This window comes from Hyla sarda, chromosome 6, assembly GCF_029499605.1.
Source record: "Hyla sarda isolate aHylSar1 chromosome 6, aHylSar1.hap1, whole genome shotgun sequence".
Taxonomy (NCBI): domain Eukaryota; kingdom Metazoa; phylum Chordata; class Amphibia; order Anura; family Hylidae; genus Hyla; species Hyla sarda.
Genome location: NC_079194.1, coordinates 288078818 through 288103943, shown reverse-complemented (window position 1 = coordinate 288103943; position 25126 = coordinate 288078818). Strand labels below are relative to the sequence as shown.

At 43.7% G+C, this 25126-nt stretch overlaps 1 protein-coding gene and 1 pseudogene across 8 annotated transcripts in view; both read left to right on the top strand.

Annotated features, from left to right (window-relative positions):
- The window catches only part of PHF21A (PHD finger protein 21A), a 195111-nt gene that overhangs the window by 161759 nt on the left and 8226 nt on the right, over positions 1-25126 (top strand). For 6 of the 8 annotated variants that reach the window (XM_056527632.1, XM_056527634.1, XM_056527630.1 and 3 more), the window contains 3 exons: positions 7535-7690; positions 17223-17298; positions 22874-22977. In XM_056527632.1, coding sequence (XP_056383607.1) covers positions 7535-7690; positions 17223-17298; positions 22874-22977 — 336 coding nt within the window. The remainder of the gene's footprint in view (positions 1-7534; positions 7691-17222; positions 17299-22873; positions 22978-25126) is intronic. The other 2 variants (XM_056527635.1, XM_056527636.1) reach the window with 1 other exon arrangement.
- Positions 8784-8921, top strand: LOC130277853 (U2 spliceosomal RNA; annotated as a pseudogene).

The window sequence follows — 25126 nt, the reverse complement described above, 5'->3', positions numbered from 1 at the left end:
AAAGCTGCAGATTTTATGCTGTGGAATTCATTGTAAACCAAATGATTAAATACAGCTTCAAATCCTGTGCATTAAATGTGCTCTGCATACTGTATGTGTGACTAAAGGACATTTTTGACATTTTCAGTTGGTACCATGTACTTGTCGTGGTCGGTATTCCAGTTTAGCCATAGAAGTTGTCTATTGTGTAATGAAAAGTTTTCCATATACTTTTTGCAATAATTCCTGTTTTTTTTCTAATCTTTGCTTTTTCTCCTTCAATAGCAACTTTAAAATATCTGTCCTGGTCGAGTGAATGGGGACACAGCTCTGATAACTGCACTTGTGTGTCCATCACGTGGCCAGGACAGATTCCTATTACATGACAGCAAGCATAGATCTTGAAAACCAGGAGGACTTGATACAGAAAGTATGGAAAAAAATGGATGTACAGCTATGTATTACACATGTTATGTGCAAATTGTGTGTATTATTCAATATAATAATCCAGACAGACAGGACGTGGTTTTCTGCTATGTGACCCAGCGGCCTATCTTCCTTCTCTTTGCTTTTCTTTACATTACTTTCAATTGACTTTTTCTGCAATTTTCCTCTCTGTATACACCAGTCAATAAGCAGATATTGATATCACTGAACCTACTAATCTCCGTGTGGTAACATTTGTGCTGCCTGCGCGATGCTCTCTTTTAATACTACTTTTCTTTTTGTTCTGTAACTCTATTCAGCTTAGTCTATTCGTCATAACATTTTGGCCGCCCTATGCCATCTAACATCTATCTTAGGCACTTTCTTCTCTTTAGTTTTGTCTAATCTTTTTGTCCTTGAAGGGATTGTTTTAGTTTTTAATAAATTTATTCAAAAGCTAGCTTATGTTTTGAGAAATCTAATATTTAATTGTGGGACGACCATATAGAAAAAGTGTGCATATACATGTGACGCCTGAGGGGAGATCCTGGGAACCAATCCTTGTGCACACCACCTGATACTTTACATGAATTCACAGGAGTACTGGGATGTAGTAAAAAGGACCTCCTATACAGAGGATAAGGGATATGTTTTAGATTGCGGGGGTGTCAAACCACTGGGAGAGCCAGAAATCGCAGGGTTCGGGTGCCGCTTCGTGCTGTGATGGAGATACCAGTGGTCGTCGGACCCTCATGATCTAAACCTTATAGACTGAGTAATTTTGACCGGCATGGATGCAAATTATGGTCATTGGACCGAAGGTGGGCTTGTTTCACATGAATGAATACATGTCTGGTTTTTGTAGCTGTAATACAGGCGACCTTATTATGCTCCTTCCTTGGGCCCCATGCACATTCCCGTAGTTTGCATCATTTTTATATGGACTATAAATACAGTACCCATAGAATTCTATGGACCCATACTGAGCTCATGGAGACGCATTGGATTTGTAGTGAAGAATGTGGCTGCTTACAGCACACTGGTGGACAGTAAGGCAAACCTTCCATGCAGTTTCTGTTGTTTGGGATAGAGCCCTGTGCAGGACTGTTATTTTTTTTTAATCCCCCTTCCGCTGCATTTTTGACCATTCCTGACAGCTCCCACAAGGTGTGTTCCTCTCCTGCCTACTCCTGCAACATATGTGTTTGATCCCGGCCACTCCTAACATGTGTGTCCAACCCTGCCCACTACCGCTAAATTCACCCCTGTGCCATTCTTATTTCCCCCACCCTACCCCCTGTGCCATTCTTATTTCCCCCACCCTACCCCCTGTGCCATTCTTATTTCCCCCACCCTACCCCCTGTGCCATTCTTATTTCCCCCATCCTACCCCCTGTGCCATTCTTATTTCCCCCACCCTACCCCCTGTGCCATTCTTATTTCCCCCACCCTACCCCCTGTGCCATTCTTATTTCCCCCATCCTACCCCCTGTGCCATTCTTATTTCCCCCACCCTACCCACTGTGCCATTCTTATTTCCCCCACCCTACCCCCTGTGCCATTCTTATTTCCCCCACCCTACCCCCTGTGCCATTCTTATTTCCCCCACCCTACCCACTGTGCCATTCTTATTTCCCCCACCCTACCCCCCTGTGCCATTCTTATTTCCCCCACCCTACCCCCTGTGCCATTCTTATTTCCCCCACCCTACCCCCTGTGCCATTCTTATTTCCCCCACCCTACCCACTGTGCCATTCTTATTTCCCCCACCCTACCCCCCTGTGCCATTCTTATTTCCCACACCCTACCCCCCTGTGCCATTCTTATTTCCCCCACCCAACCCCCTGTGCCATTCTTATTTCCCTCACCCTACCCCCCTGTGCCATTTTAACCCCCTCAATACCCCCAGTGTGCCATTTTAAAGGGGAACTCCGGTGGGAAGAAAAATGTTTTCAAATCAACTGGTGCCATAAAATTAAACAGATTTGTAAATTACTTCTTAAAAAATCTTAACCCCCTGTAGTACTTATCAGCTGCTGTATTCTCCAGATATACTTCAGAGAAATTTGTGATGTTCTTTCCAGTCTGACCACAGTGCTCTCTGCTGACACCTCTGTCCATGTCAGGAACTGTCTAGAGCAGCATATGTTTGCTATGGGGATTTGTTCCTACTCTGGAAAGTTCCTGACACGGACAGAGGTGTCAGCAAAGAGCACTGTGGTCATACTGAAAAGAAATTCAAAAAGAAAAGAACTTCCTCTGGAGCATACAGCAGCTGATAAGTACTGGAAGGCTTCAGATTTTGAAATAGAAGTAATTTACAAATCTGTTTAACTTTCTGGCACCAGTTTATTTGAAAACATTTGTTTTCCACTTGTTTCCACCAGCGTTCCCCTTTTAATCTTCCCAACAACGCCCCGCCCCAATTCCATTTTAGTTCCCCCACCTACCTCCTCTTCCCCTCTGGTCCTCTTGCTGTTATTTGTCCTGTGCGCTGCACTGACAAGTGACTCCTCTGACATCATGCCGTGGAGAGAAAGCACATCAGTGTGCGTCGGACCCGCCATGACCCTTCACCCGAGCCTGCCAGAGACGACCAGAGGATACAGGACAGGTGACAGCAAAAGGATCGGTGGTAGAGGGAAGAGGAGGTGGGGGGAATAAAAATTCAGTCCCGACAGCTTCTGCGGCTCATTCTGCAGATCCTAAACAGGCTGCTGGTGCTGTGGCCACTTTAAATCATTGGTGTCTCTAAATTTGCAGCTTGTCAGAGGCTGGGTCTGGGGTGCAGGATTTGCGGGACCCACAGGCATAGCACCTGATCACCCACTCCCGTCTGCACCCAATGCAGGGCTCTAATTTGGAAATATTACCAGTGTAGACAGACACATAAAATAATATTTTCTTATATACTATAGTAAAAAAAAAAAAGTGCCCAATCTTTTTAAATGGTATGTAACCTTTCCAGGGATTTGTATGTGAAGGTGGGTGGTCCTTTCCTGATTTGCTTGTATCTTCAGCGCACACACGGGGCACTTTTTGCACTGGTTGGATAACTGTGTTGTAGTTGTCATTAACCTGTCTGCTGATTCTGTTGTCTGCAATGTGATGGCTCCTCTTCTGTGACTCTTCTCTGGTCAGGCTGTTTAGCTGGTCTAACACTTCCTTTCAATTTGTATTAAAAGAGTAATGTGGTGCAAAGTATTTCTACTCCGTTGTGCCCGGCTGCAAAAAAAAAAAAAAAACTTGAATTCACCTTCCTGCGTTCCCCCGTAGCGGCGCTACAGCTGTTCGGTCCGTAGGACCGAACAGCTGTAGCGCCGCTACGGGGGAACGCAGGAAGTTGAGTTAAAGTTTTTCATTTTTTCTTTTTTTTTTATTATTATTATTATTATTATTATTTTATTTTTTTTGCAGCCCGTGCACAATGGAGTAGAAATACTTAGCACTACACTACCCCTTTAAATAACTTGTCATTTTGATTACTGGTTCCTGTAGGAGTTTAGTTGATTCCCGTGTAGTGCTTTCTCTTCAGTAGTTTCTTTCTCTGGTATTTCTTCTTAGACGGGTATGTGGCGTTTTTTGTTTTTGTTGTTTTATTAATCTGACATCTAACCTTCTGTGTTGTAAATGTTTAATCAACCATTCACCTTGGTGTGGTTTCCAGACTCTTCTTTATACACCATGTAAGCGGTAGGCCTCCTTCATATACTTTATAGCATTTTTTAGTACAAAAAGACAACTTATTTTTTCTTCTAATATTTATATTTATTATTTTTGCCATCGACCAACACCCTGCCCCGCCTCCCCAAAAAATAAATAAATAAAAATTAAATAGATAATAATATTTCACTATTTAATTTAAAGCGTCACTGTCATTTTGAAAAACTTTTGTCATGTTGTCCAGACAGGTCCGAAGTTTAGATTGTACCGCTGCAATCGCGAGGCACAGTCGGGTTTGTGTGCAGTAGCGTGCATCTCACGCCCCGGAGTCAGACCGAGAAACCTGCTGGGGAATGAGGAGGGCTACCTCACAGTGTTATAAATCGCAATGTCGGCGGGTATCAGGCCTGAGACCAGGTGTGATCAAAACTTTCTACATGTCTGGACAACGTGTCAAAGGTTTTTCCAAATGACAGTGATTCTTTAAAGGGGTATCCCTATCTTTATAAAGTGATGGCATGCCACTTAATGATTGATTTGGGATAGTCTCTGGGACCCCCAAACATCCTGAGAATAAAGGGGCTGCAGTTTTATTTTTCCTGCACAGAATCTACCCCACCTGGCTGTGCAGGGAATACTTTTCACTTGAATGGAGCATTGCTGAAGTTGGCCAGGGTCTGCCTTTGTGCAGGGAAACTAAAGTAACTATGGTGCTGAATCAGTCAGGGGCCGAGAAATTGGGCACCCCCTTTCATAAATTAATTTTATTCCAATTTTCAGTCTGGAAATACCACTTTCCTCAGGACTAGAGATGAGCGAATTTACAGTAAATTCGATTCTTCACGAACTTCTCGGCTCGGCAGTTGATGACTTATCCTGCATAAATTAGTTCAGCTTTCCGGTGCTCCGGTGGGCTGGAAAAGGTGGATACAGTCCTAGGAGACTCTTTCCTAGGACTGTATCCACCTTTTCCAGCCCACCGGAGCACCTGAAAGCTGAACTAATTTATGCAGGAAAAGTCATCAACTACCGAGCCGAGAAGTTCGTGACGAATCGAATTTACTGTAAATTCGCTCATCTCTACTCAGGACTATGAACATTGCAGGTGTCCTTAAATTGTTGAAGCATTTGGAAGTAATTTTGTACTCCGTGAACTTCCAAACGCAGATCTGGAAGCTTGAATGAGTCTGTCAGTATAAGGGTACATTCACACATACTGTATGCAGTGCTGATTTGATGCTGCAGAGTCGCCTACCCCAGTCCTCGCAGCTCCCGTTGCAGCTCGCTCCATTCCCCTAAAGGCCCCTTTCACACTACAGGTATCATCCTGTAAAAACCTCCATTATTACTCCCGGCAAAAAGTCCTTGAAAACGGCCGTCAAAAAATCCCATTCATGTCTATGGGGTTTTTTGAACATCCTTTTACATCAGGAATGTCCGTTTTTACTAATGTCAGTTATTTTTGCTGGCACAAAAGATGGTGCATTCACTAATTTTTGGTCCGGCCAAAAAAAAGGTGAAAAATTTTACATTGAAGTCTATGGGAACTGGATGTTCAAAAAAAAAACATTGGTTCTCATCAGTTATTGTCAGGTTTTTTAACATCCGTTTTTTGTCCTGAGCATGCTCAGTACAGCTTTACAAAAAAAGGGTTAAAAACTTCATAAAAAAAAAAAAGCAGATGTAACCGGTAATAACAGATAACGGATGAACAATATCAGTTTTTTTTAAAGAAAAAAAAACCATTAAAAACAATGGAGGATGGCCATCAGTTATCATCCGTTATTACCAGTTATTGCATCCGTTTTTTGTTTTTTTCATCTGTTATTGTAAAATAGCAGCAGTAAAAAAGCAGGATGATACCTGTAGTGCGAAATAAGCCTAAGGGTACATTAACACTACAGAATTCCACGAGCGGATTTACGCGGTGTGAACTTAACATTAGTGTGAATGGGTCTCCGCAAGACCCGTTCACACTGCGGAATTTCAGCGGCGGCATTGTTTCGCGCGAAGAAAGAACATGTTCATTCTTTGCGTGGATTCCGCGAGCACTGCATAGCCGTCAATGGTGACGGCTCAGTGCCCCGTGGCCATAGCACCGAAGTATTTTTGGTGGCGGCCGCCAGACGGAATTCAGCGTGCGGAGATTCCCCAGTGTGAACGCACCCTAAGACTAGGCTTTTCACTGCTTCTGAGACAGGATGTTGAAGCAGGGCTTGGCCACAGGGGTGTCCCATCTCAGCTTTTAGTGGGAGACCTAATTACTTAAAATCTATTATGCAGCCTTTAAAATCCATATTAGGACATGTTCACATGGTGGAATGTCCGCAAAAAGAAATCTGCAGGGACATTCCGCTGTAGCAGAGTCCCATATATTTCAATGGGATTCTGCTGCACTGTGCACATGGGGGGAAATTCAATGGCCAACGTTTCTGCTGCTGAAATCCAGATCGCAGAAAGAATAGACTTGTCTATCCGTTCTGTGGAATCTGCTTGGAAATGCATTGCCGTCTTTGTAGACAGCACAATCCTTAGGGGTCCTAGCGCTGGCATATTCTGACAGTGCCCGCTATCTGGGTAGTGTCCATCCAAGAAATTCCGCCGTACTGGCGCAAGAGCTGCAGCCTCTGACGTTTTTTTTTTTCCCACCCTGCAAGTTCATTCATACTTGCAGTCACAGTTCCATTTCTGAAGCAGCAGGGCACGGTACTGCAGCATTGTTCCATTCTATGAAAAGATTAGGACTTTTCTTATATATTGACTTGAGTTCACATGAATAAAGTGCAATTCTTTCTGGAATCTGTGGAAGATTTTTACTGGGGAGAAAACAGCTGCTTCATCTTCTAAAGAAGACTTTTCTCTCCCAGATACCCATAGAGATGCATCTAAATGTCCTTTCATTATATGAAGCTGAAAGGCTGAATAATACAGAAATAGTTGAATAGTTCATATTAAACCAGTGTTTCCCAACGAGGGTACCTCCAGCTGTTGCAAAACTACAACTCCCAGCATGCCCGGACAGCCTTCGGCTGTCCGGGCATGCTGGGAGTTGTAGTTTTGCAACAGCTAGAGGCAGCCTGGTTTGATAACACTGTATTAAACTAACACTCTCATACTAAAACTGCACTACTAGCCTTCTGATACCACATTTTTAATACATAGATAATTTGGTCTTTTCATTATATTCTGACATGCAGTAAATCAGAGTTTCTTTTTCTGGTTCTGATGGTGGAAACTACAGTCACTACTGACACTCTGCCCATGGCTTTTCTGTTTTTCCGCACTTTCCTTGTCTCCTCTACAAGTTTTTTTTCCAGCATTGCTTTGCTGTCCATAGCAGTGCGTCTCTTCCCTTTTGAGTAACATTTCTCTAAGAGATTAGTGAGGAAGGGCGCTTGTCAGTTTTTTTTTTTTTTAGGCTGACCCCTTTTTTACCCCGCCTCCTCTCTCCTGTGACCCCCTACAGGCTGATATCCATGAGGATTTTTGCAGCGTCTGCAGAAAGAGCGGACAGTTACTGATGTGCGACACATGTTCACGTGTATACCACCTGGACTGTTTGGAGCCTCCTCTGAAATCCATTCCCAAGGGCATGTGGATATGTCCCAAATGCCAAGACCAGGTACCGTGTGATAGATACAGGAAAAAAACCCTATGAAGTCTATTGCAAAACAGTACCTTTCCCCCCCTAGATTGTTAGCGCTGCACAATACGCAATGGATTCCAGTGAATATGGCTACCAGGAACCTCTTTATATAGAGTGAAATTGTTATACCCTAGTAGTTTACAATACATGTTGTGTGCTGTACTGTGTAATGTATTGTTTTTTCTCATATATATATATAGGGTTTATTGGTCTGCTTAGCGGTATATGGTTGAGGTTAACTTACTGAATTCTCTGTATTTTAAATAACAAAAAAAGGTTAGGATTCAGAAGTTATGTAAGAGCCGAGGAACTTGCTCTCGAATCACCCAAAGTGCAAGAAAATGTCTAAAATGTGTCACACTAAAAAAAACGTGCACAGAGGATGCGGTCTATCGCAAGCCCTTCTCTGACAGGAGAGAGGCCCCCCAACAAACCTTACCCTTCGCCTCTGGACCAAGAGATACCTGCAAGGTTCCAGGTTCGATGTCCCTTTTCAACGAAGCTACTAAGGGACCGTAAATGCTACCGACATCCCCCTTGGCGTTAGCCAAGGTATCTGCCTGCAGAGCCGTAAACGGTCGGTACCCTGCCCATGCAGGAGTACCCGGGGTTTTTGCAGCTAGGTGCGGAACCTGAGGGCCACACACACCTCCCCTAGACTGCCAGGAGGGACACCCAGAAGGGCTACCGCATCCTAACAAATCGTGTGGAGACACAACACGCAAAAAGTGACACAGTGAACAAAAATAAATAAGTGAATGTGTGCAGGTTTACTGCACAGACATTCGGCCGGATCTATAAAAAAAAATTATCTGATCCTATCCGGAAGGCCGGGAATCAAGAGATGAGTGCCACAAGGTGTAGAGATATGGTGCAAGTGAGCCCATCCTCTCAGTGAGTTTCGGCACCTCTCCCCGAGACACAAAAGTACCTAGGCTGTAGACCCTCTCAGCCTCATGGCGAGACCCGAAGGAGGCAGGACACATCAGGGCAGCCATTGAGCTGATTCCTTCAAAAACCAGCCTTGGAACGCCCCAATATACCTGTCCCCTCCATGCAGCACCTGTCCTCACCAGTCTCGGCCTTTTGGCTAAGATCAGGTGTAGTATCTGTTCTTATCAGTTTTATCGGTGGATCAGACACTATCGATGTATGACTGGTGAGGTTAGGATTCAGAAGTTTTTTATTTTTATTATTATTACCCAAAGTGCAGGAAAAAGTGCAAACGTGTCACTCTAAAAAAAAAAAAAAAAAAAAAAAAAAAAAAGTGCACAGAGGATGCGGTCTATCGCTAAACCCTTCTCTAACAGGAGAGGCCCCCCAACAAACCTACCCTTCACCCCCGGGCCAAAAGGCACCTGCAAGGATCCAGGTTCGATGCTCCTTTTCACTTAAGCTACTAAGGGGCCACAAATGCCCCTGGCTTCAACCTTGTCAGCCAAGGAGCCATATACTTGTGGAATCTCGGCCAAAGCCAAGATGCCCAGGGGTTGCAACCCCTGGATTAGGATTCGGTAGGTATTGAAAGAGCTTTTTTCGTCATTCAGTCGTCAATACACGTCGTACAATAAATTACAATTGCACAAAGCATGATAGTACAATATACAGCACAGGTTCCCTAAGCTATACACCGCACCACATGCTACACTAACACTCCACTCCATCACTCGATATCGAAGAAACAAATTTGAAAATCAATAACATATTACAGTCTGTGATCGGGAAGGGGCGTGGGGTCAAATGGGGGTAGGGGGAGGGCGGATCACGGGATCACACTACTGGGCAAACGGGTTAAGATTCAGAAATGGGAATGATTCTGTTTTATAACACGTTACTTATCCAAGTCCTTATCCAAACTTGAAATAATTGTCATCTCTTGGGAGGCGCTGGTTCTCCTTGAGGAAGATTCAGCTCTTGTATGGAAACTTACAGGCAATGCTCCATGGGGAAAAAAATATGCAAATGAACTCAACTTCAAGAAAGAAAACTGTCCCACTAGTGCCACCTATAGGTAGCTACCATGTAAGTTCATGTCCATTAAAGAGCATACAGTGAAGAGTTTTATAATAAGTCACCGATGTATGCAGCTAGTGATGTCATCACAAGCATTACTTGCTCCCAAATGTGAGGATTTTTGTGAATATCACTTTTATTTTATTTTTATAGTTCCAATTTAGAATGTTAGGACTTTGAACATCAGTTGCCAAAGAGTAGGTAATAAGTTCATTTGTTGTGTTTATAAACCCTGTAAGACTTTTTTCTTTTAGTATTGTCCTTGGAAACCATTTCCCAGTTTGTAGACTGAGATGTCATGCATTGATGGTTTTTTATTTAGCTTGTTACTTGTTCATGGTGGTAAATCTCAGCTGTTGGTGCAAGTCTTGATATCTAAGGTTAATGTCAGTATTAGGACGGTACAGTCTGTTATTACCTTTTTGCGGTTGCTATATTACGACATAATTCTGTATAGATATTCTAATATTTTTCATATTTAATATGGAACATACAGAAAGGCAGCAAAGCAATAGTGACGGGTGCCAGCTGCCTTGGACCTTTTTTAGTATCTAAAAAATAAATATATACACGTATATAGCCAAAAGATATGGAACGTGGAGGATCTCTTGCTGGAATGGAAAAAAAAAACAGAAGTGTCCCATTCACTCGCTATGGGACTTCTGAAAGGCATGTGCGCAGTTAAACAATTCAGGGAACAAAGAACATTCATGTGATCAGTGGTGGTTCAGCTATTTATCACCTATTCCAGTGTTTCCCAAGCAGGGTGCCTCCAGCTGTTGCAAAACTACAACTCCCAGCATGCCCAGACAGCCTTCGGCTGTCTGGGCATGCTGGGAGTTGTAGTTTTGCAACAGCTGGAGGCGCCCTGCTTGGGAAACACTGACTTATTCTATGGATAGATAATAGGATTTATTCTTAGGATTTCCCCTTTCAGGGTCTATTCACACGCACAGTATTCTGCGCAGATTTGATGCGCAGGATTTTCTGCTGCAGATTTCAATGTAAACTAAATGACTGAACACAGCTTCTAATTCCTGCACATCAAATCTGCGCAGAATACTGTACGTGTGAATAGACCCTAAAGCACGTAGGTAAGTGCAAGATCTGTAACAGGACCCCTCCACCTATCCTGTTTGTTAAAGTGCTGTCTTCTTTTGAAGAACAAAGGATATTAAGATTGTGTCATTAGAACACCATATTATTAGACATATATATTACATTTCAACCTAATAATATGCCGATTCTTCCTGTTTTGTGGAGAAAACTTTTCAGCCGTCTCCTTACTGCAGTGTTTCCCAACCAGGGTGCCTCCAGCTGTTGCAAAACTAAAACTCCCAGCATGCCCAGACTGTCCAGGCATGCTGGGAGTTGTAGTTTTGCAACAGCTGGAGGCACCCTGGTTGGGAAACGCTGCCTTACTGTCACAGACCTGATACCAGGGTTAGACAAGATAACTAGAAGACCATCTACAAATCACTTATAGTTTATAAATAAGAGGTAGCACCCCCCCCCCCCCCCCCCCACATATTAATACTGTTGATAATTCCTTGGCAGAAGCCAGTGGTTGTAATCTACTCCTAACCATTTTCTTAACAATGCATCACACAGGCTCAATAATACTCTGGGCTGGTGTGGTAGAGGCTTAAAGGGGTTATCCAGGAAAAAACTTTTTATTTATATAATATAAAAATATATATATCTATCAACTGGCTCCAGAAAGTTAAAGGAGTATTCCAGCCCCCCGGGATCTCCTGGACAGGGCCGCGGCAGTCTGCAGGAAGTGAAGTTTCGTCCCCAGCAGAAAGCCGCAGCAGACACGCCACCTCCATGTATCTCTGTGGGGTACATGGAGGGGGCGTGTCGGCTACCGCGTCATGCGGGGACGGAACGCCCTCTTTCCAGCATACTGCTGCGGCCCCGTCCAGGAGATCCCGGGGGGCCCCAGCGCTCGGACCTCCCGCGATCTTTAACTTATCCCCTACACTACAGATCTCCTTTAAACAGATCCACTACACATCTCCTTTTAAACAGATTTGTAAATTACTTCTATTAAATAAAATCTTAATCCTTTCAGTATTTATGAGCTGCTGAAGTTGAGTTGTTCTTTTCTGTCTAAGTGCTCTCTGACACCTGTCTCGGGAACTGTCCAGAGTAGAAGCAAATCCCCATAGCAAACCTCTTCTACTCTATGCAGTTTCCGAGACAAGCAGAGATGTCAGCAGAGAGCACTGTTGCCAGACAGAAAAGAACAACTCAACTTAATAAGCTGATAATTATTGGAAGGATTAATATTTTTTTAATAGAAGTAATTTACAAATCTGTTTAACTTTCTGGAGCCAGTTGATATTAATTTTTTTTTTTTCTGGAATACCCTTTTAAAGAAGCTCTCCGGGTTTTTTTTCTTCTTATATAGTGCAGCATAGGCAATTATTAGTGAATAATGTGCCCTGTACTTACCTCATTTTAATGATGTGGCAGGCATAAGATAGGCTTCATTTTGGTTTCCAAATGCACAGTGATGAGGGTTCTGTAATGCAGCCTACATTTCCCATGAATCCTCTGGATTTCCCTGGGGCGTTTGATGACTCCAACTGGTCGTCTTATCAGACTGCTGGTGCTGGAGATCTCCCAGGTGAACTGATGACTCATAAGTGGGTTGAGGTCAGTTCACATTATGTGCAGTTCTGATGTTTTCTCACTTGGAAAGTGCGGCAATTTTCCAAAATCCTGATAAAAGTACATGTTTTACCATATTTTGTAATATTTTTGCAATACAATGGCCCTGTTTATGAATAGTGGAATTAGTTTTCTTTGTGGGTTCCCCAGCCATACCCCCCCCCCCCCCCCCTTCCGACGTTTTTTTTTTTTTTTTTTTTTTTTTTTTTTTGCGGTTTTTACTAATGTTTCTCTTAATTTTGCACTTTTCCCAATGTTTTTATTTATTTATATATATATTTTTATTTTTATTTTGTATCCCTTTTAATGATGTGGCAGGCATAAGATAGGCTTCATTTTGGTTTCCAAATGCACAGAGATGAAGGTTCTGTAATGTCCCTATTTTGCGCCGTGGTCTGTGGTTTTTATCGGTACCATTGTTTTGATGGAACTTTTTGATCGCTTTTTATTGTTTTTTTTTATGGTATATGAAGTGACCAAAAATGCACAATATTGGACTTACGTGTACACCATCGAGCCATGTTTTTCACGCGTACGCCGTGCAGTTTAGCTAGCCTTATGTTTTAATAGTTTGTACATTTACGCACGCAGCGGTACCTCATTATTATTGTTATTACATTATTTTATTTTAAAAAATGGGAAAAGGGGGGGATTTAAACTTTTAATAGGGAACGGGTTTATTCACTTTTATTAACTTTTATTTTTACACTTTATTTTTTTAGCCCCCATAGGAGACTATAACATGAAATCTTTTGATTGCTTACGCTGATCAATGCTATGCCATTGCGTAGCATTGATCAGTGTTCTCAGTGCTCTGCTGCTCCTGCCTGCTAAGTAGGCTTGGAGCAGCAGATCGCCGAATGGACGACGAAGAGGCAGGTGAGGACCCTCTTGTCGTCCAGTAAGCTGATCGGGACATCGTGATTTTGTCGCGATAGTCCCGATTAGCTCCGCTGAGCTTCCGGGATAGTTTTAGTTTTTACTTTAGACGCCGCAATTAACTTTGATCGCAGCGTCTAAAGGGTTAATGCCGGGCATCTGCCCGATCGGTAGTGCCCGGCATTAGCTATAGGTCCTGGCTGCCTGTAGCAACTGGGACCCACCGAGTTTAACCCGTTCTCTGCTTGTGAGAACAGTTAAAACCCCCTTAACGGACCAGGGCGTACAGGTATGCCCTTGGTGCTTAAGTACCTGGGCTCGCGGGCGTACCTATACGACCTTGGTCCTGGACAGGTTAACTTTATTTCATGCTCATCAAAGCAAGATCAAATGCAGAAAGCAGCTAATAGGTGCATTGTCATTCTGGAAGATTTTCTTCTGCCATTTGCTGTCCGGGCATGCTGAGATGCGTATTTTTGCAACAGCTGGAGGGCCACAGTTTGGAGACCACTGATCTATAGTATGGCTATGACGGGCATAAATGTTAAAAAATATGTGGTAATGTAATCATTCATGTTTTAGAGATGCTCTTGAGCTTCAAGTAAAGGCATGGGTGGTTTTACCTCCTCTGGATCAACAGAGTAGGGTTTTTGGTTGAACTCGATGGACTCCTGTCTTTTTATTTTTTTTTCCCCCCAACCTTACTAAATATATTACTGTGTTACATGTGGCCTCAATGCAGACATTTTATCAGGGCCTCAATATACAATGTGCTCTGGTACTGTTGTCTTTATGTGGCAGAGAAGCTTTTGGAGCACCTTTAGGCATCAGGGCCTGGTTGCAATTGCTGTCTTTGCACTGTCTATAGTTATGTACCAGGTTATATTTATAGCTATGTACCAGGTTATATGTATAGCTATGTACCAGGTTATATGTATAGCTATGTACCAGGTTATATGTATAGCAATGTACCAGGTTATATGTATAGCAATGTACCAGGTTATATGTATAGCTATGTACCAGGTTATATGTATAGCTATGTACCAGGTTATATGTATAGCTATGTACCAGGTTATATGTATAGCTATGTACCAGGTTATATGTATAGCTATGTACCAGGTTATATGTATAGCTATGTACCAGGTTATATGTATAGCTATGTACCAGGTTATATTTATAGCTATGTACCAGGTTATATGTATAGCTATGTACCAGGTTATATGTATAGCTATGTACCAGGTTATATGTATAGCAATGTACCAGGTTATATGTATAGCTATGTACCAGGTTATATGTATAGCTATGTACCAGGTTATATGTATAGCTATGTACCAGGTTATATGTATAGCTATGTACCAGGTTATATGTATAGCTATGTACCAGGTTATATGTATAGCTATGTACCAGGTTATATGTATAGCTATGTACCAGGTTATATGTATAGCTATGTACCAGGTTATATGTATAGCTATGTACCAGGTTATATGTATAGCTATGTACCAGGTTATATGTATAGCTATGTACCAGGTTATATGTATAGCTATGTACCAGGTTATATGTATAGCTATGTACCAGGTTATATGTATAGCTATGTACCAGGTTATATGTATAGCTATGTACCAGGTTATATGTATAGCTATGTACCAGGTTATATGTATAGCTATGTACCAGGTTATATGTATAGCTATGTACCAGGTTATATGTATAGCTATGTACCAGGTTATATGTATAGCTATGTACCAGGTTATATGTATAGCTATGTACCAGGTTATATGTATAGCTATGTACCAGGTTATATGTATAGCTATGTACCAGGTTATATGTATAGCTATGTACCAGGTTATATGTATAGCTATGTACCAGGTTATATGTATAGCTATGTACCAGGTTATATGTATAGCTATGTACCAGGTTATATGTATAGCTATGTACCAGGTTATATGTATAGCTATGTACCAGGTTATATGTATAGCTATGTACCAGGTTATATGTATAGCTATGTACCAGGTTATATGTATAGCTATGTACCAGGTTATATGTATAGCTATGTACCAGGTTATATGTATAGCTATGTACCAGGTTATATGTATAGCTATGTACCAGGTTATATGTATAGCTATGTACCAGGTTATATGTATAGCTATGTACCAGGTTATATGTATAGCTATGTACCAGGTTATATGTATAGCTATGTACCAGGTTATATGTATAGCTATGTACCAGGTTATATGTATAGCTATGTATCAGGTTATATGTATAGCTATGTACCAGGTTATATGTATAGCTATGTACCAGGTTATATGTATAGCTATGTACCAGGTTATATGTATAGCTATGTACCAGGTTATATGTATAGCTATGTATCAGGTTATATGTATAGCTATGTACCAGGTTATATGTATAGCTATGTACCAGGTTATATGTATAGCTATGTACCAGGTTATATGTATAGCTATGTACCAGGTTATATGTATAGCTATGTATCAGGTTATATGTATAGTTATGTACCAGGTTATATGTATAGCTATGTACCAGGTTATATGTATAGCTATGTACCAGGTTATATGTATAGCTATGTACCAGGTTATATGTATAGCTATGTACCAGGTTATATGTATAGCTATGTACCAGGTTATATGTATAGCTATGTACCAGGTTATATGTATAGCTATGTACCAGGTTATATGTATAGCTATGTATCAGGTTATATGTATAGTTATGTACCAGGTTATATGTATAGCTATGTACCAGGTTATATGTATAGCTATGTACCAGGTTATATGTATAGCTATGTACCAGGTTATAGGTATAGCTATGTACCAGGTTAGAGGTATAGCTATGTACCAGGTTATATGTATAGCTATGTACCAGGTTAGAAGTATAGCTATGTACCAGGTTAGAAGTATAGCTATGTACCAGGTTATATGTATAGTTATGTACCAGGTTAGAAGTATAGCTATGTATCAGGTTATATGTATAGCTATGTACCAGGTTAGAAGTCTGTAGTGAAGACGCAGATTTTTTTAAAAGCAAAACTGTTGCTTTGACTGCAGGAATTTACCTTTTTTTTCGCTCAATATATAAACTTTCCTTCCTGTAAAAGACTCTTGAACAGAGTTCCTCAACTTGTTGCTCTCCAGCTGTTGCAAGACTACAACTCCTGTGATGCCTAGACAGCCGAAGCAGTTATAGAACCAGTGTTACCATTCCTAATAAATTTTGAAATTTCTATGCAATTTTTTTTTCTCCATATACCAGTACAACAGTGTTCTCCAATCTAATGGTGAGATTGGAGAACACTGTTATAGTTTTGCAACAGATGGAGAGCCACAGAATAGGGATCACTGTACAAGAATAGGCCAAAATTATGAATATAAAATGGTAATAAAATGTAAAACCTGCTATTGATGTTAAATGACTGGCTGTATGGTCATTATGAACTAAGGTTATTGGTGAGTTAAACTAGGGAGTTGGCATATCCCAGTTGAAAGCGATTTGTTCCAATGCAGGGTTGTCTTTATGTTGCGGTTCATAAGCCCAATTGTTTCAGAGCCACTTTGTTTCGTATCATGAGTCTGAAAGTTAGACCCATCTCCCAGTTAAGTTTTGTTGTTCATACCAATACAAATTGTCGGATATGAAGAATAGAAGAGAAAATGTTGTGGGATATTTTTTGGTTCTGCAGTTGTGATATTGATTATATTTGAAGTTTGTGATAAATACAATATATGTGCAATGTACCGAAACAGTTTGACAACTTGTGACCTCTTAGAGACGTTTTAGAAGTTGGGATCAGTTGAGGTCCGACTGCTGAGACCCCCACCAATCACAACTTGTGACATGTCTCTATAACATGTCAGAAAGTTGAAGATACTTTGACACTTTCTGCTGCTTGTTTAATGCCTTTTTGTGTTTTATTTCATTTTTTTTTCTCTAGATGCTGAAAAAAGAAGAAGCGATCCCGTGGCCGGGGACGTTAGCCATTGTTCACTCATATATAGCGTATAAAGCAGGTAGGTAATATGTATCCTAACAACATGACAACTGCGCTGTCAAATACCGTATTTCTCTATTGGCTCCATTGGGGGACACAGACCGTGGGGCTCTTCACTTAATATCTGTGTGTGGGGCTTTTCACATATATGTGTGTGTGTTAGTGCACTATGTCCTCAGCACCTTATATGCGGCTCTCAGCGCCGGCTTTACTTTCACTTTATTCACAGCGCCTTATACGTGGCTGACGGCCGTGGCGCTGGTACGAGCCAGGTGCTTTATGCCGGCTTAGTTTCTCTTTTTCCGGCAGTCTCTGCCAGCGTTAGGCCGCCCGCTCTTCCCCCCCCGAGCGCATATGCGTCCGACAGGTGCGCTCGGGATGAGGAGCGGGCGCCATGACAGTTCTTCTAGGCCGGTCTATAGCTCCGCCCACAGGGCTGGGAGCGCTGAGGTGCCGAAGCAGCCTCCAATCAGCGCCGTGGGCGCGAATTTCAGTATGAAGGGGTCAGTTAGTTAGTGCCTGGCTTCGGGCACGCCCCTCTCTTCCTATTGGCTGGCCTGTTACTCCACTATAGCTGCACGGAGCGAGCTCTCCTCTCTGCAGCTGACAGGGAACACAACCTTTTTTTCTCTTTATGTCCGTACTCAGGGCTGTTCCTCCCTCTAATCAGAAACCTGGAAGCTCAGTGACTTGCTATGTCTGTAAGCACTGTAATACCAAGATGTCTGGCTCCGATGAGCCCACTTGCCCTGCCTGCTCCCCCAGACCCCCTGATGCCCCTTTGGTCCGATGGGTTCAGCCGCTCCTACAGCCTGGGTTTCTTCCCTTACCTAGTATATGGCTGACTTGACCCAAGTCTCCCGTTCGGTGGCTGAGGCCTCCTGGGAAATGGTGTCCACCTTGAAGGGGTCTTCCCTGCGCAGGACCTCTGAGAGGCCCCGTTCTTCGTCTCCTCGTACTTCACGCTCTCACAAGCTTGCTAGGGGTGCCTCGTCTGACTCTTCCATTGAGTCTTCAGATAGACGTGAGCGTTCCCCTCGCGGGTCCCCCCCCCCCCCCCCCCCTATCATCTGGGCACAAATGTCGCTCCTCCAGAGGATGTTCTCGGAGTCGCCGGTCTGGGTCGCCCCCCTCCAGGTCTGCCTAAACTCATTCACATTCCCCTGGTGAACTAGTGGACGAGGCTTCCGAACCGGCATCTGATCCAGAGGACCGCTCGGACTCAATTGCAATGGTGAACTCATTGGTGACAGCCATATGAGACACCTTTCACTTGGAGGACCCCGGATCTTCGGATGTCAATCCAGAAGTATCCTTTCATCGTACTAAGCCAGCACCTAAAAGGTTCAGCTCTCACGCTGACTTTGATGACATTCTGGAATCTGCATGGAAATATCCAGGCAAGAGATTTCAGGGAATCAAGACAATTCAAGAACGTTATCCATTTGACAAGGACTTTGTCGCTAAGGTGGCTTCCCCTCCCTCTGTGGATCCACCAATTTCCCAGATCTCTAAGGTGACTACACTGCCTTTGGCAGATGCCGCTGCCTTCAAGGATCCCGCGGATAAGAAGGTAGAATCTTTAGCGAAGTTCACTTCTGAAGCAGCTGGATCTTCTCTTATTCCCATCTTCGCCTCGACATGGGTGTCCAATGCCCTGTCGGAGTGGTGCCAAAGGCTCCATCAGGATATCTTAGCGGGATCCCCCCCCAGAGGATCTATCTGCTCTGGCTCTCCAATGCGCTAAAGCTGGGGACTTTCTGTGCGCAGCTTCCATGCAGTCAGCCCGTTGTTCTGCCTTTGCTGTGGGTCACCTAGCGGCCCTCCACCTCTCTATGTGGCTTAAAGCTTGGAATGCGGATGCCGCTTCTAAAAGGTCTCCCACTGAGCTTCCCCTTACGGGCGGCCGTCTTTTTGGCAAACGCCTTGATGAGATTATCTCTGAGGCAACGGGAGGTAAGAGTTCCTTGTTACCTCAAAATAAGGCTCGCCCTACTTCCCAAAAGAAGTCCTTTTCCTTTCAGACCTCTGGCCCCAGTAAAGGGTCCGGGCAGGCGCCCTCGCGGGACAAGAAGGCTCCCTCGTTACGGGCACGCCCGTCTTGGAAGTCGGACTCCAACTGCCCAAATCGGGAAACCACAAACCCACTTCTGCATGAAGTGAGACCCCCACCCGCGGTTTCTTTTCGGGTGGGAGGTCGTCTCTTGTTTTTTCCGAGACATCTGGACCTCACACATTCAGGACCCTTGGGTCAGGGACGTGGTGTCCAACGGTTACCGGATCGAATTCGCCTCCCTTCCGAGGGATCGCTTTTTTCGATCCCAGGCCCCCCGGTCTCCTCCTCTGGCGTAGTAATTTCGGGCAGCTCTCCAGTCTCTGCTTCTCCAGGGGGTTATCGTTCCCATCCCTCCAGGGGATGGTTTTCGTGGTTTCTATTCAACTCTTTTTGTGGTCCCCAAGAAGGACGGTTCTGTGCGACCAATCCTAGACCTCAAGCGTCTGAGCCGTCTCCTTATCTGCCACTTCCGAATGGAATCTCGCCGCTCGGTGGTGGCGTCCCTGGAACAAGGGGAGTTCCTTCATCGGTGGACATCAGGGATGCCTACCTCCATGTGCCAATATTTCCAGGCCATCATCGGTGCCTCTGCTTTGCGGTTCCGGAAGGGCATTTTCAATTCGTAGCCCTCCCCTTTGGTCTAGCCACGGCTCCTCGGGTCTTTACAAAGATCCTTGCGCCAGTAATGGGCTTGTTACGGTCGAGGGGTGTCTCGGTGATACCCTATCTGGATGACCTTCTCATCAAGGCTCCAACCAGAGCCCAGACTCTGGAGAATCTGGACGTCACTCTCCACACTCTGATTCGCTTCGGGTGGATGGTCAACCGGGACAAGTCAGTCCTCCGTCCTACCCAGTCTCTAACCGTTCTGGGATTTCGATTCGACTCTGCCTCTGCCTGAATTTGTCTTCTGTCGGACAACTATGGAGGCCGTACCCTTTGCCCAGTTTCATTACCGCCCCCTTCAACTGGCGATTCTCTCTCGATGGAACAGGTCTCCTCTTTCCCTCGATCGTCAGATTGTTCTCCCTCTCAGGGTCCGTCAGTCTCTGCTCTGGTGGCCTCGCTCCTTTCTTCCCCTTCACTGGCAGGTTGTTACAACGAATGCGAGCCTGTCGGGCTGGGGCGGCATGTTCAGGGATTGGGACAGTTCAGGGACTCTGGTCTCCTCCGGAGATCCTTCTTCCGATAAACATATTGGAATTACGGGCGATTCTTCTTTGTCTTCTTCATTGGGAGTTACGTCTTCAGTCCTGTCCCGTCCGCGTTCAGTCGGACAACGCCACGGCCGCGGCGTACATAAATCGACAGGGCGGCACTCGCAGCTCGGCAGCCATGGCCGAGGTGTCAAAGATTCTCACCTCGGTGAAGACCAAGGTTCCGGCCATTTCGGCAATTCACATCCCGGGAGTGCTCAACTGAGTAGCGGACTTCCTCAGTCGGTCCTCACCCGCCCCCAGCGAGAGGTCTCTTCATCCGGAGGTCTTCACGCAGCTCTGCGGCCTCTGGGGCATTCCGGACGTGGATCTCTTCGCGTTTCGGCACAATCGGAAAATTCTTCCGTTTGTGTCCAAGTCCGGGACCCTCACATATAAGACGCTCCATCACATAAGACGTACCCAATTTTAAAGGGTGAAAATCTAGAAAAAAAAGATTCTGAACCAAATACAATGTAAAGTATAGGACAGTGATCTTCAACCTGCGGACCTCCAGATGTTGCAGAGCTACAACTCCCAGCATGCCCGGACAGCTGTTGGCTGTCCGGGCATGCCAGGAGTTGTAGTTTTGCAACATCTGGACGTCCGCAGGTTGAAGACCACTAGTATAGGAGGTAATACTGACGTGTTCCCGCCGCTCTGGACCCGTCACCGCTGCCCTGGATGTCGCCCTCCATCGCTGTCGCCGTTTCCCCGTCGCTCCGGAACGTCTCTGCTGCCTGGTATCCTCGCTCTCCGGCGCCGCCATCACGTCGCTACGCACGCTGCTCCTATTGGATGACAGGACGGTGTGTGCGACCACGTGATGACAACTGAGAGCGCCGGCCATGCAGGGGATCCCGGCACGGAGCAGACACCAAGGAGGCAGGTAAGGTCCTTCCCGGTGTCCTGTAAGCTGTTTGGGATGCCGCGATTTCACCGCGGCGGTCCCGAACAGCCCGACTGAGCAGCCGGGTTGGTGTGAGCTTTGATCGCCGCGTCTGAAGGGTTAATACAGGGCATCACCGCGATCGGTGATGTCCTGTATTAGCCGCGGGTCCCGGCCGTTGATGCCTGCAGGGACCGCCGCGGTATTTGCCGTATAAGACGAACCAACTTTCCTCCCCCAGTTTTGGGGAAGAAAAAGTGCATCTTATATGGCGAAAAATACATTAATAATAGCAGTTCAGCTGATGGGCCTTAGTCTGTAAACTTCACTCACACAAAAGACTGGCTGTGACATTAAAGGGGTTCTTGTACTGTAGTAAGTTAAAATCCTTACAATGAAGGTGATGTGTTTATTACACATGAACACACAGCATTAAAGGGAAACTGTCAGTGGGGTCACCCGCACTAAACCCAATTTATAGCTTATAGTTTATAGTACGGTTGAATTTGGTTACTGTAAGGTATCACTTACCCGCACTTGCGGTCTGATTCTGGAGATGCCCGTTGTATTAGCTGGTATTATTAATCTGGTTATAGCCAGCTTTGCACACTAGAGGAAGGCCCGTGCATACTCACCTTACCCATCTCTATCCCTTCTGAATCAATATGCCTGCCCACCTTGCACTCAATTGCAATGCCGGCTAATACATTGGTTATCTCGGGAACAAGACCAAGGATCCAGGTTAGTGATGCCTTATTGTAGTCCAGTTCGCCTGCACTGTAACCCTTTGTATTGGGTTATACAGCTCTGTTTTATTCCACCAGGCCAGATGGAGTCCGATAAAATGCCTGATAAATTCAGAGCTTATCCTGTGGATATGCCATAAGTGTGGCGATAGGAATGCCCCATCATGAAATACTGGGTAAATAGAGGACTGTTTCCCCTTAACTTCAGTATTCGCTATATTTCTTCACAACGTGATAATATCCTGCTGAAGGTGTATGATGTTGTGATGATCTAATGTGCAAAACAAGAGTTTCTAAATACTTCACACAATGTAGAGTTATGTTATTTAAGTTTCTGGCATGTTACATTTTAACCGCCTTGCCCTATTGTTTGCTGCCCTTAGAGTTTTGCAATGATTTACCCCTCTGAGACTGAGAACATGTGAACATTTGGCTGTATGGAGAGATCTAAAGTGATAGCTGTTTGGCTGATGGCCATTGAAGGTGTTTTGGCACATAAGGGTATACCAAAAGAAAAAAGAAATGGAATTAGCACTGTTTGCCTCCTCCTTCATGATTATGTTTGCCACTTTAGTTAAGTCCCATCCTAGTCCAATATGCTGCTTGGAGAACATTTTAGAGACGTTTGTTTACAAAAGTATTGTACTGTTTAGACTGTATATGGAAAGATCAAGCTCACCCACAAGTATTCTTGTATTGTTTTAAAGCAAAAGAAGAAGAGAAGCAGAAATTACTCAAGTGGAGCACAGACCTGAAACAGGAGCGAGAGCAACTAGAGCAGAAAGTAAAACTACTCAGCAACTCCATAACGGTGAGCTCTTCTAACATAGCTGCACTATGTTTAACCCCTTAAGGACGCAGGGTTGTTCAGTTTTTGCATTTTAGTTTTTTCCTCCTTACCTTTTAAAAATCATAACCCTTTCAATTTTCCACCTAAAAATCCATATTGATGCTTATTTTTTGCGTCGCCAATTCTACTTTGCAGTGACATTAGTCATTTTATCCAAAAATCCACGGCGGAACGGAAAAAAAAAATAATTGTGCGACAAAATTTAAGAAAAAACGCAATTTTCTACGCAGTGCATATTTTGGTAAAAATGACACCTTCTCTTTATTCTGTAGGTCCATACGGTTAAAATGATCCCCTACTTATATAGGTTTGATTTTGTCGCACTTCTGGAAAAAATCATAACTACATGCAGGAAAATTAATACGTTTAAAAATGTCCTCTTCTGCCCCTATAACTTTTTTATTTTTCTGCGTACGGGCTGGTATGAGGGCTCCTTTTTTGCGCTGTGATCTGAAGTTTTTATCGGTACCATATTTGTTTTGATCGGACTTTTTGATCACTTTCGCTTCAGATGCGGCAGTCAGCTTTGATCGCCGCGTCTGAAGGGTTAATACAGGGCATCACCGCGATCGGTGATGTCCTGTTTTAGCCGCGGGTCCCGGCAGTTGATGGCCGCCGGGACCGACCCGATATGACGCAGGACGTAAATTTATTTATTTTTATTTTTTTTTGCAATAAATTGAGTTTGCAATCGTTGGGGGCCTGCTGATTAGATGTGACCTCAGTGTCTGATGGAAACTCCATCATTTACTCTCCCCCACACAGCCAATGCTAAAGAAAATGCCACTCCTGATCTACCACTGAAATAGTAATTGTAGCATTGCAACATTCACGGGAACTTCCAGCACAATCCAGTGTGAATAGGAAAAAGTTTCAAAACTCATCAAATGTTAATTTTGAATGTTTGCTAAGTTCACACATTGTAAACTCAAAGCAAAGAAGTCAATAACGAAGGTTAAACAAGCGGCAGTATGTGATCCATTGAAGCCTTTGGAAAAGCCACATATATTAGGAGAATTTTTGTCAACCTGTGTAGAGGAAGAGAGGTGCAGTTTCCCATAACAACCAATCAGAGCGCTTCTTTTATTCTTAAGGCTTCTGGAAAATGAAAGAAGGAATCTAATTGTTTGCTATGGGCAACTGGTTCACTCTTCCTCTACACAGGGTTTGATAAATCGCCCCCATTGTCTTTAAAAACAGTAGTAATTCCAATGTTTAAAGTTTTAGTGATTACTGACTTTTTGAAACAATGCACTTGGCATGGCCTGACTCTTTTTCCATAGACTTTAACCCCTTAAGGATGCAGGGCATTAATTTACTCCCTGTGCACGATAAAGGACTTTGAAGCGAACTAAGGAACTGAGCTCACTTCAAAGTTGGCGAGTGATAGCAGTCAAGACTTGCCGCTAATGCCTGCATTAACCATTTATTTCCTGGAATCAAAGTCTAAAGCGGGATTTAAAAGTAAATAACATATGCCTGTTAGCTCAGGGGGGCTGATCAGGACCACAGCAGTGCAGTCATGGGGTCCTGATCAGCCAAGACAGCGGCTGGATGTATCACCTGTCTTGCTGACGCTCAGTAATCCTCCTCTTGTACAAGAGCGCTGATAAGCACTGTTCAGTGCTATGCCCTAGTTAGAAAGTTTGCAGGTAATAGTTCCATATGAGAACTAAAAAAATAGTGAAGAAAATCATTTATAAAAAAGTTTTAATAGATATAAATGTTATGATTTTTAGAAGGAGAGGAGGAAAAAACGAAAACGTAAAAATAAAATTGTCTGAGTCCTTAAGGCCCAAATGGTCTGAGTCCTTGAGTGGTTAAATCACCCCTCTTTTCCCATTTTTCTAATTAAACGATGTAAAAAAATAAACATATATGGTATTGCTGCGTACGAAAATGTCCATGTGCGGGTTGTCAACTTTGCCTCACAACTTTTTTCAATTTTATTTTTTTATTTTTTTTTTTGTTATGGCTTTGCCGGAGATTTTGTGGTAGAATGTTTGATTACAAAGTACAATTGGTCCTCCGTAAAGCAAGCACTCATATGGATCTTTAGGTAAAACGTTAAAGATTTTGATGGCTATTTAAAGGCAAGAAGACTACATGA